Source organism: Pan paniscus, chromosome 4 (genome assembly GCF_029289425.2).
Source record: "Pan paniscus chromosome 4, NHGRI_mPanPan1-v2.0_pri, whole genome shotgun sequence".
NCBI lineage: Eukaryota > Metazoa > Chordata > Mammalia > Primates > Hominidae > Pan > Pan paniscus.
The window spans coordinates 158,662,968-158,674,446 of NC_073253.2; the positions used below are offsets into that span (position 1 = coordinate 158,662,968).

Genomic DNA, 11,479 nt, shown 5'->3' on the forward strand with positions numbered 1-11,479 from the left:
AGCCACAGGGAGCTGGGGACAAAATGAGAAACTCTGATGTCCTGGTCCTCCTGGGAGGGAAGCTTCTGACTCGGAGTTGGGGGAAAAGAGGGCCCTGTGCTTTTGGCTGTAGCCGTCTGGCGTGGACTTTGCCTTGCTAAGCTGGGAGTGGGAAGAGGGGAAGGAGTTTTGGCTTAAATACTGCAGACTCTCTTTTTCACCAAATTTTTGCAGATTTTCTTGAATAGATGTTTCTTCATTTGCTGTTTTTCCCTTAGGTCAATTTTCAGAGGCTTCAACTGGTTAACATTTTATAACTTTTAGTTTCACTAGGGAGCAGGTCAGCAGAACTTTCATGCTGTCATGCCAGAAGTCCATCTCAGCAATTACTTTTGAGTTGAACTTTTATCAGAAAAATAGCTTTGTAGCTGAGGAGATTTAAAAGACTGTATCTCCTTTGTCACAGCTGTTTCATGTCATTTTGTAATTCAGTCTTAAAGCCTGTGTCTAGTAGTGATTTTTGCTGTTGAGTGTGATAATACATAAACAACTTTGGAATTTGCCCGCAACATTGGTAACACATTTCACTGACATACTCTTTAATCATTGTTTATTACCTATTATTTCTTTTTACCTAGGAAGTATCAAAACTCCGCTGTCAGCTTGCTAAAAAAAAACAAAGTGAGACAAAACTTCAAGAGGAATTGAATAAAGTCCTAGGTATCAAACACTTTGATCCTTCAAAGGCTTTTCATCATGAAAGTAAAGAAAATTTTGCCCTGAAGACCCCATTAAAAGAAGGTAAGACATGAATAAATGTATAAAAGTGTCCTCTTCCTTTGGATTTGCTTTTATAGCATTTAACAAGTCATCCATTTTATGAACTGTGAAAATTTGTTGACACCTTCTGATAAAAGCAGTTCTTACTGAGATTGTTGTGTACAATGACTGTTTTTTTCCTCCTTCTATGCTTTCTTTTCTGTATACCTGGATTCTGCCTGTTCTTCAAGGCAAATCTCAAATCTTCCTTGAAGCTTTGCATGACTATTTTGTCCCTGTCCACACACCCCAAATTACTCCCTCTATAATACCCTTAGCATTGTAACCTAAATGTCTCTTAGGTCCTTAATCATTTTCTGATTTGTAGTTTTAGAGAAGTAAATTTCTTATTTCTTGACTGTGAATGTTTGTCTTTCACAATAAATTAAAGTTGGTTGAAATGATAAATCTAAAAATTATCTTACAGAATATATTGCTTCATCTGCCTTAAAGAAGATACAAGGCCTGTTTTTAGTTTATAATGATGGATAAATTCATTTTAATCTAGATTACTAATCCTTCTTTTCAATAATTCTTCTAGGCAATACAAACTGTTACCGAACTCCTATGGAGTGTCAAGAATCATGGGAGTAAACATCTGAAAAACCTGTTGAAGATTATTTCATTCGTCTTGTTGTTATTGATGTTGCTGTTATTATATTTGACATGGGTATTTTATAATGTTGTATTTAATTTTAACTGCCAATCCTTAAATATGTGAAAGGAACATTTTTTACCAAAGTGTCTTTTGACATTTTATTTTTTCTTGCAAATACCTCCTCCCTAATGCTCACCTTTATCACCTCATTCTGAACCCTTTCGCTGGCTTTCCAGCTTAGAATACATCTCATCAACTTAAAAGTCAGTATCATATTATTATCCTCCTGTTCTGAAACCTTAGTTTCAAGAGTCTAAACCCCAGATTCTTCAGCTTGATCCTGGAGGTCTTTTCTAGTCTGAGCTTCTTTAGCTAGGCTAAAACACCTTGGCTTGTTATTGCCTCTACTTTGATTCTGATAATGCTCACTTGGTCCTACCTATTATCCTTCTACTTGTCCAGTTCAAATAAGAAATAAGGACAAGCCTAACTTCATAGAAACCTCTCTATTTTTAATCAGTTGTTTAATAACTTACAGGTTCTTAGGCTCCATCCTATTTGTATGAAATTATAATCTGTGGATTGGCCTTTAAGCCTGCATTCTTAACAAACTCTTCAGTTAATTCTTAGATACACTAAAAATCTGAGAAACTCTACATGTAACTGTTTCTTCAGAGTTTGTCATATACTGCTTGTCATCTGCATGTCTACTCAGCATTTGATTAACATTTGTGTAATATGAAATAAAATTACACAGTAAGTCATTTAACCAATTAATTTTTCAGCTTGTATTTTATGAAGTTACATTCATGCTTCTATGTAAGATGCATTTATCATCTCTACCCTACCCACACCACCTTGTCCCCAGAATCACAAAAGATACTGTTTAGAAAGTGGTAAATCTCTCTCTAAAATGCCTGTTTTGCACATATCATTGGTATGATATTTATAAGCTACCTTTTTTATAATGTGTTCTCACTGATGGCCCAACAGGGACTATCAGTCAGAATTGCTTTTTATTATTTTATTAGATCTTAATACATGGTTGAATTTTAAAATACAGTATTTTAAATTAAGTTCAGAAGAAACGTAGAAATTAGAAAAATTGTCTAATAAAATAAAATGGTTTAATGGGCTGGGCCCAGTGGCTCACGCCTATAATCCCAACACTTTGGGAGGCTGAGGCGGGAGGAATTCAAGACCAGCCTGAGCAACATAGTGATACCTCACCTCTAAAAAATATATAAATAAATAATAAAATGCTTCAGGACTCCTACTTTTAGCCAACATGGGGTAACAAGATGAACAACCAGGTGCACTGCCCAAAGTTCTGCCCACTGGGAGGATTTCTTTTTACCACTATCCTTCAGGGATGTCCCAGAGAAGGGCTGGTGTACTGTGGCTATCCACTTTCAGGTGATGCCTACATATCACACAGAACCATCTATAAACTAGGCCCATGTTGTTTCTTCCTGTCAACTCATCATAGGGAACTCTCCATGAGCTTGGGAGAAAAAAGGCAAGGTAGCAGGAACGGGGACCATGGGCATTTGGGTCACTTCTTCATGTAACTTGCTTTTGCCTTCAGGTCCTGCCTGGGCCCAGTCACATACATAACACGTTCTTTGATGATGTACTCCTGCTGTCCACACCCAGCATTATGGCTTGTGGGTCAGATAACACCCAGCTCATGATGGGCAGCTCAGGTCGCATGGTAACTTAATTGACCACGGTAAGCATTCAGTCCCTACTGAAGCCCAGCAGTAGGCCCAGAGCTGTTTCTCAAAAGAGTAGTTATCTGCATAGGATAACAGGTCTTTCTTCAAAATACTAAGGGTCTGCACTGAGATTCATCTATGTGGGCCTGCCAAAGGTTCCAACAGCATCTCTATCTGCCACTGACACTTCAAATACCATTGGATCTGCAAGTTCATATGTCCCAAGCAACAAAGCAGCTTACACAATAGCCTGGACCTATTGCAGAACCTTTTCCTATTCTGAGTCCTTCTCCAAACTAGCAGCTTTTCAAGTCACTCAGTAAATGGGCCAGAGTAACAAACTCAAATGAGGAAACGTCTTCAAAATCCAAAGAGGCCTGCCGCATGTCATGCCTCTTCTGGTTGTAGGAGGGGGCAGATGCAAAAACTTACCTTAGAAGGGGTATCTCAACATGCCTCATACCACTGGACCCCTAGAAATTTTACTGAGACATGAAAAAGCCTTTGAATTTTTGTTGGATTTACTTCCCACTTCTGACATGCAAATGTCTTACCAATAGGTCTGGAGTAGTTGCTATGTCTCACTCATTAGGTCCAGTGAGCATAATATCGTCAATGTAATGGACCAATGTGATGTGGAAAGAAAAGGCAATCAAGATTCCTGTGAACAAAATTAGGACAGGGCTGGTGAGTTGATATGCCCTGAGGTAGGACATGAAGGTGCATTTCTAGCCTTGCTAGCTAAAAGCAAACTGCTTCTGGTCGGCCTTATAGACAGGGATGGAGAAAAAGGCATTTGCCAGATCATACCAGGTAGCTGCATACCAGGAACCAGGAGTTGTGTTAATTTGCTCAAGCAATACATCTGGTACTGTAGCTGCAATTGGAGTCACCACCTAGTTAAGTTTGTGATAATCCATCTGTCTTCTGCCCAGGCTAAATAGGCGAGTTGAATGGAGATATGGTAGGAATCACCACCCCGCCTTCCTTCAAGTACTTATGGTGGCACTAATCTCTTCAGTCCCTATAGGAATTGAGCATTGCTTTTGGTTTACTATTTTCCTAAGTACAGATAGTTCTAGTGGCTTCTACTTGGCCCTTTCCACCATAATAGCCCTCACTCCATAGGTAAGGAAACCAATGTGTGGATTCTGTCAGCTGCTGACTGTATTCTAATTATACATTCTAGAACTAGGGGATAACCACAGGATAGGTTCAGGAATTCACTGGGCCCATTGTGAGATGGAACTAAGCTAAAACTCTGCTGATCACCTGACCTCCATAAGCTGCTACCCTGACAGTAGCACTTTGGATCTCCTGAAATTAGTGTCACTTCAGAGAGCCAGTGTCCACTAGTTCACAAAAGATCTGATTATTCCCTTTTTCTAATGCACAGTTACGTTGGTAAAGGTTGTACATCCCTTTGCGGAGGACTAGGAGAAAGACTAACAGTATAAACATTTGGTTATGGACCAGGGTCCCCTTGAGGTCCTCCCCTTCAATCAAAGGGTTTTGGGCTCTATAAAGTGGCTCAAGTTTGGGAATTAAGGGACCACGATTCTGTTTTTATGATTCGAGTTCAACTTTCGTCACTTGACTTAGAAGTTTTCTGCTTATACAGATCAAGTAAGACTTCAGTAGGCTTCCTATCTATTTCACGTCTAGGAAAACCATGATCAACTAGTCAAAGCATAGGTCTACAAGTGAGATTATTCTAATTGTTCCTTTGGCTCTGTCATTATGATAACCACTTCACCTTGCCTTTGGTGGTTGAGTCCCATTACTTGACCCGTGCCACCCTGGGATCCTTTACTTCCATTATATTTAGGTTTTCCAGTTCAGTGACTTCAGTGAGCTCTGGCCTACAGAGAAGAGCCATCACAGAGTTCTGAAAAAGATGCTGGAGCTCTCCTCGCAAATTTCTTTCTCATAGTATTGGTGAAAGGTATGCTTTCTTGACCTTCCCAGTGTGGATGAGTAGTTCTTAAGTGAAAAATCTAATTTCCCAATATTCCTAAACCTTTTAATCCCATCCTCTAGATTAAACCAAGGCATGTCCAGCACTTCCAATTCATCTTTTCCATGTTTTAGTAAGCCAATCAAACTGTGAGCACCCTTTCTAACTCCCCAAGCTGCAATGTTAAATGCAGAATCTTGGCTTAGTGAGCCCATGTCAATAAATTTGACCTGATCCAACTTTATGTTCCTTCCATCATTTTCCAACACCTTTGTTATCCATTCCGACATATGTTCCCAGGTTTTTGTCTGTATAAATTAGAGACTTTGAGTAACTCTTTGGAGTATAGCACATCTCTTCATGGGTAACACTTTGTTCCTGTCTAGTTTCAGGTCTAGAAGCAAAGAAGGGTGGTGGAGTTGGGTCTGGAGGAGAACCGACATTGTCTTGCATATCAACTGCCTCAAAGGAGGCCATTACAATTTCCTCAGGCAATGCAGTGTTAATCATCACAGACAGGTTGGAGGGTACTATCACTGGAAATGGAGAAGCTGCTTCCAATGGGGTTGAGAAGCCTCTCCACTAGCAAAGAAGACTCATCAGAATTTAGGGGCTTAATGTCCCCAGCTTCATCAAGGTCTTCCCATATGTCCCAATCCTAATTTACAGAATCCCATTTTTTTTTTCAGTAAGTGCCCTCATTTTAACAATAGTCACTCTGCAAGGCTGGAATTCTAATTTGTGTTGTAATTCAGCCAGTCACAGGATGAGATGCTGTGTTTGATTTTCAACAGTCTCAGCTCTGGGGCTACAGGAGATAGGGTTTTCTTCAGGGTGCACATAGAAGCTTTCAGATTATTTATGGAGCACTTGAGCTGGGAATAAAAATCCCTACACTCACCTTTTTTTGCACCACTTTATCCAGTGACATTAGAAACAACCAACTGTCCTCATTATACTCATTATGAGGCAGAATAGGTAGTCAAGGAAGTAAACATGCCCTTGGTATGCAGCAACTGTGGCTTACTGCACCACATACTTCAACAAAATAAGCCCCAGCATTCACATTGTAGTCAAGCTAATTCAAGCAAAGCTATCTTCAGTAGGAAATTTCCCTGTAGATAGCATATACATTTTGATTTTACCTATCCTCAGCCTGACCCTTTGTTCATTATAATAGTAAAAAACCCACTGCTGGGTGGAGATTTAAGATGCTAATGAGACATGCGATATATGAACAAGCATGTACAGCTACTGCTCTTGTGCACCCAGAGGACCACCCAGAACATGCTTACTAGTAACACCTCTTCCCACCCCCTTATGATTAATCATGTAAGACTCCCAGAAAGGGAGTCTCCCTAGTGCCAGTCTTTGTGATCTCATCCTTACCAGCGGCCTGTACTGAATCCACTCTCTAAGGATGTACTATCTATTGTGCACTTAACTTTCAAAATATTCTTTTTCCTTTGCAATGAATTGTTTAATGCTGCAACTTCTCCACTCTGTGTCTCTTAAGTTCTTTTAGACTAAGAAGACAAGAACAAAGGTTTCATAACAGCCATCAACAATTAGTTTTCCAAAAATCAAAAAAAAAAAATCATATACACAGTTAGCCAGCTCCTTGCCTCTTATAACTGGCTGATTAGAAGTGGCCAATGCAATTATTTTGTGTATTTCTATTGCCAGATCATGCTATGCACTCAGGTGCTCACTTTACTAACTGGAAAGAATCATTAACACATTTAATAAGATCAGAGTACCAATCCCCAAAACCCTGGAACCATCAGGAAACTCATCCTTAACATTCTGTCCCTCCAGAACAACTCTTGGTACCAAAATCTGTATTAGTCACAGTTCTCCAGAGAAATAGAACCAGTAAGAGATACATAGAAAAGTTGATTTACTATGAGGAATTGGCTGACATGATTATGAAGGCTGAGAAGGCTTGCAACCTGCCATTTGCAGGCTGGAGACCCAGGAAAGCAGGTGTTGTTCAGTACAAGCTTGAAAGCCTGAGAACCATCATAGCAGAAGGTGTAAGTCTCAGTCCAAAGTCAGCAAAAGACTGATGTTCCAGCTCAAACAGTCAGGAAGAAGGGATTAATTCTCCCTTCCTTTGTTTTTTGTTCTACTCAGCCTTCAATGGACCCTCAATCAGCTTTAGTGCATCCACTAATTCAAATATTAACCTCATTCAGAAACACCCTCACAGACAGCCCCTGAAGTAGTGCCCACGGTCAACCTATGATCTAGTCAAGTTGATGTATAAAATGAAACATAACAATTAAACATCACACTGGGTTTGGGAACTGAACACCCTGTCTAGTCTAACTCATGCCCTATTGATCTACAATAACTTTTAACCTTGAATACTTGTTCGTGTTTCACACTGTTGACAAGAGAGGACAGAGGACAGGATGCCCTGCCTCCTTCCTCAGTATCATTCTTTCAGATCCTCTTCTTGCTGCTGTTCATGACTTCTATGTGAACACCCCCTAAAACAGGGTGAGAAGGATGACAGAGGTGGTGAAAATATGAAACTAGGCCCCAGAACCTATTTGTGGGTGAAGCTGGACCCCAAGACATCTATCCTTATGAAGGTTTTACTTGAGACTCCAACACTAGCTTATTCATTAGTCCTTTAAATTAGGAGTCATCTAAGCTCCCATCACAAAGCAAATTTCGACAAATAGATTTTCCAGAAACTGTTACAACAAAGAGGGTGGGGTCAACACCTTGTCTCTTCATCTCTAGCCACAGTAACATTCATCCATTTTCCAACCTATTGTCTCTTCATCCATTAGGACTTTGTAGTTTTCAAGAAAAAGAGTGAAAGCCAAACTAATTATCTTTAACAAGTGAATAATTATATACACATAGCCCACTGATTTAAATTGTTTAAAATCAATTCTCTTTTCTGGGAGAAACAATTTTAAAAAGTATTATCTTCATGTATTTACACACTTAAGAATTTAGTGGTCTGAGGATAAAATAGATTCACTTATAAGTCATGCTTTTGATTTTGATTATACTGCATTTCATTTATTCATTCATTTATATATTCAAAAATATTTATAAAATATTCATCCAGTGCCAGGGACTGAATTTGGTGCTGATACACAGAGGAGAACAAGACTTTGCCCCTTGCGTTTTTAAGTGAAAGGTGATAGATGTGAAGTAAATAATGGTCACACACACTTTTTTAATGGTAAAAAAATAAAGGTATAGGATACTGTGAGAGAGGAAAACATGACGGTTTAAATAAGATTGGGGTGTATACTATTTGAGGAGAAAGGCAGACAAGGAAGGTAGAGTCAAAGATGCGGCACAGATCCTGCAGGGCCTTGTAGATGGGAAGTTACTGAAAGGTTGTAAGCAAGTAGTAAAATAACCTGATCTGTCTTTAAAGGATTATTCAGTCTGTGGTAGTGCAAGCAGATGTCTGGATATGCCAAAAGTGAAAGCCGAAGTAAGTCTTTCCAGTGGCCCTAATGGTCCTAACAGATCTACAATCTCACACTTCCACTCGCTTCCCTCTCTGGCTTTTTTCCTTCTCCTTCTCCTTCTCCTTTTATTTATTTATTTATTTATTTGAGACAGGGTCTTGCTCTGTCACCCAGACCGAAGTGCAGTGGTACACTTCTTGGCTCACTGCAGCCTCAACCTCCCAAGCTCAAGTGATCCTCCCACTTCAGCCTCCCAAGCAGCTGGGACTACAGCTATGTGCCACTATGCTCGGCTAATTCTTTTGCATTTTTTTTTTTTTTTTATGAAGATGGGGTTTCATCATGTTGCCCAGGCTGGTCTCAAACTCCTGGGCTCAAGCAATCTACATGCCTCAGCCTCCCAAAGTGTTGGGATTACAGGTGTGAGCCACCTGGCCCAGCTTTCCCTATTTTATTCTTTTTAGCCACACTGGAGTCCTTGCAGATGCTTGAGCACATCAGGCTGAGTAGGCCTATCTTCTGTGCACTTGATTCATCTGCCTGGAATGTTCTCTTATCATATATTTTTGAAACCACTGAAGGGAGGAAGCTCCTTGGACCTGCTCTCTGGGAAATTGTGATGCAGAGATCTGGCTGACTTCTCTGATGTATAGCCTGAGTGGGAAGTAAAAACTTTCTAAGGTTAAGCACGGTGATCTTGGATTTGTTACCTTAGTGTAAAACTAGCCAATCTTGACAAATAAATACCATAGTTAACAAAGCAGACAAAAAATATTAATTTTTAATAAAAAGCTTTAGTCTTTAAATATTTTTCAATCTGTTAATTTAAAATATTGTCAAGTTTAATTTTCATTTTCTTGACTACTGGTAAGTTCCAGCATGTTGTCCTGTGTGTTTTTGCCTTTTGACTTTTATTAACAACGAATTGCTTTTTACGTTTGATCTTATTTTCCTTCAGTTTGTCTTTTGGCTTTGTTAATTATCATTATTGTTGTTGTGCAGCTTTTTACAAAAATCTATGCAGTTTAATTTATTGATATTTTCCCTTTTGGTTTCTAAATGCCATAATATGGTTATAAAAGGTTTCCTCACATCAAGATTATTTTATATATACTCTTCTAATGCTTTTGTTCCACTTTTTTAGTTTAACTTTTGTTTAACCATGATAAATGAAACAATAATAGTTCAACTTTTTAAATTTGTAAAGTACTTATTTTAGTATAAGTGAATTAGAATCCAGCCTTATTTTTTTTCAGTTTCCACACAAAGCATTGACAGCCTTATTTTTTTAATGATCCATTTTAAATTTACTATCTTTATCCCCTAATAAATTTTCATATGCATACTTGAATCTAGCTGAGTTAATTAGTGTAATAGTATCTTTCAGACAAACTTGGGAGGTTAAGAGGAAGATTAGGTTTGGGAGACAAGATAACAATAAATTAATTTAATCTATTTTAGAATTTCACATAAGTAAAATCATACTCTTTTGTATTTAGTTTCTTTTACTCATCATAATGACTTTGAGATTCATTTACATAGTTCATTTCTTTGTATAGCTAAGTAATATTCCACAGTATAGATACACCACTATTTGTTTACCCATTCATCTGCTGATGGATGTTTATGTTGTTTCCAGTTTTAATCTGTGTTGAATTAAGCTGCTATGAATATTCTTGTGTGAGTCTTTATAAATATATGTTTTATTTCTCTTGGGTAAGCACCTAGAAGTAGAATTACTGGGTCATGGAATAGGTGTATGTTTTTTGTTTGTTTGTTTGTTTGTTTGTTTTTGAGATGGAGTCTCTCTCTGTCACCCAGGCGTGAGTGCAGTGGCACGATCTCGGCTCACTGCAACCTACGCCTCCCGGGTTCAAGCGATTCTCCTGCCTCAGCCTCCTGAGTAGCTGGGATTACAGGCACACGCCACCACACCCACTAATTTTTGTATTTTTTTCAGTAGAGACGGGGTTTCTTCATGTTGGTCAGGCTGGTCTCTCACTCCTGACCTCATGATCCACCTGTCCCAGCCTCCCAAAGTGCTGGGATTACAGGCATGAGCCACTGCGCCTGGCCAGAATAGGTGTATGTTTAACTTTTTATTTTATTTTCTTCCTTTTTTTTTCTTATTGTTCTTATTTCTCTGAGGCATACATGTAACCTTATAAAAACTGCCAGTTTTCTAAAGTGGTTGTATCATTTTATACTCCCTCTAGCAATAAAAGAGCATTCTAGTCATTCAAAATGCTTGTTAGTGAAGGAGTTGAGAATATACTACTCCAAAATATGCCATACTGGCATTTTGACTATTTTAAGTTGAAGATGCTTAAAAAACAGCAGGCACAAGAAGATCACTGTGACCTTTCTTCTGTTTCTTAAAAGCAGATGAAATTCTCACATGAGTGATGCCCTCCCGTACCAGAAGTAAAGTAACATTCCTATCACCAAAGACAGGAAGTTAATGCCAAGATAATTCTGTACCAACCTTATTAAAATAACTGATCTTCTAGCCTCAAAAATTTACTTTTTCACAATTTAGTATTCTGTCTAATTTGGTATTTAATTGCAACTCTAACTCCATCTTTGGGTCTTCACTTCCTTTGGAAGGGCCCATGCCACATTAAGTTTGTATAAAATAGTCTTGTATGTTGATCTACCTTAATTTAATTCTTAAGTCTAGCCAGAAAACCCTGAAAAGGTGGAAGTAAAATTTGCCTGCCTTATATTATCATTTGATGCTTTCAGTCTTTAACTTTGGCCATTCTGTTAGGTATGTAATGGTATCTTGATGTGGTTTTAATTTGCTTCTCTAATGTTGAGCATCTTTTTATGTACTTATCGGCTATTCTTATATCTTCCTTTTTAAAGTGTTGTCTGAACTGGGCGCTGTGGCTCATGCCTGTAATCCCAGCACCTTGGGAGGCTGAGGCAGGCGGATCACTTGAGGTCAGGAGTTCGAGAC

General features: G+C 38.7%; 1 protein-coding gene across 5 annotated transcripts in view; it reads left to right on the top strand.

Moving 5' to 3' along the window:
• The window catches only part of HMMR (hyaluronan mediated motility receptor), a 31,751-nt gene extending 29,582 nt beyond the window's left edge, over positions 1 to 2,169 (top strand). For all 5 annotated transcript variants that reach the window (XM_055112848.1, XM_003810903.4, XM_055112849.1 and 2 more), the window contains 2 exons: positions 618 to 780; positions 1,340 to 2,169. In XM_055112848.1, the coding sequence (XP_054968823.1) occupies positions 618 to 780; positions 1,340 to 1,392 (216 nt within the window). In that variant the 3' untranslated portion in view covers positions 1,393 to 2,169. The remainder of the gene's footprint in view (positions 1 to 617; positions 781 to 1,339) is intronic.
• The last annotated feature ends 9,310 nt before the right edge of the window (positions 2,170 to 11,479 follow it).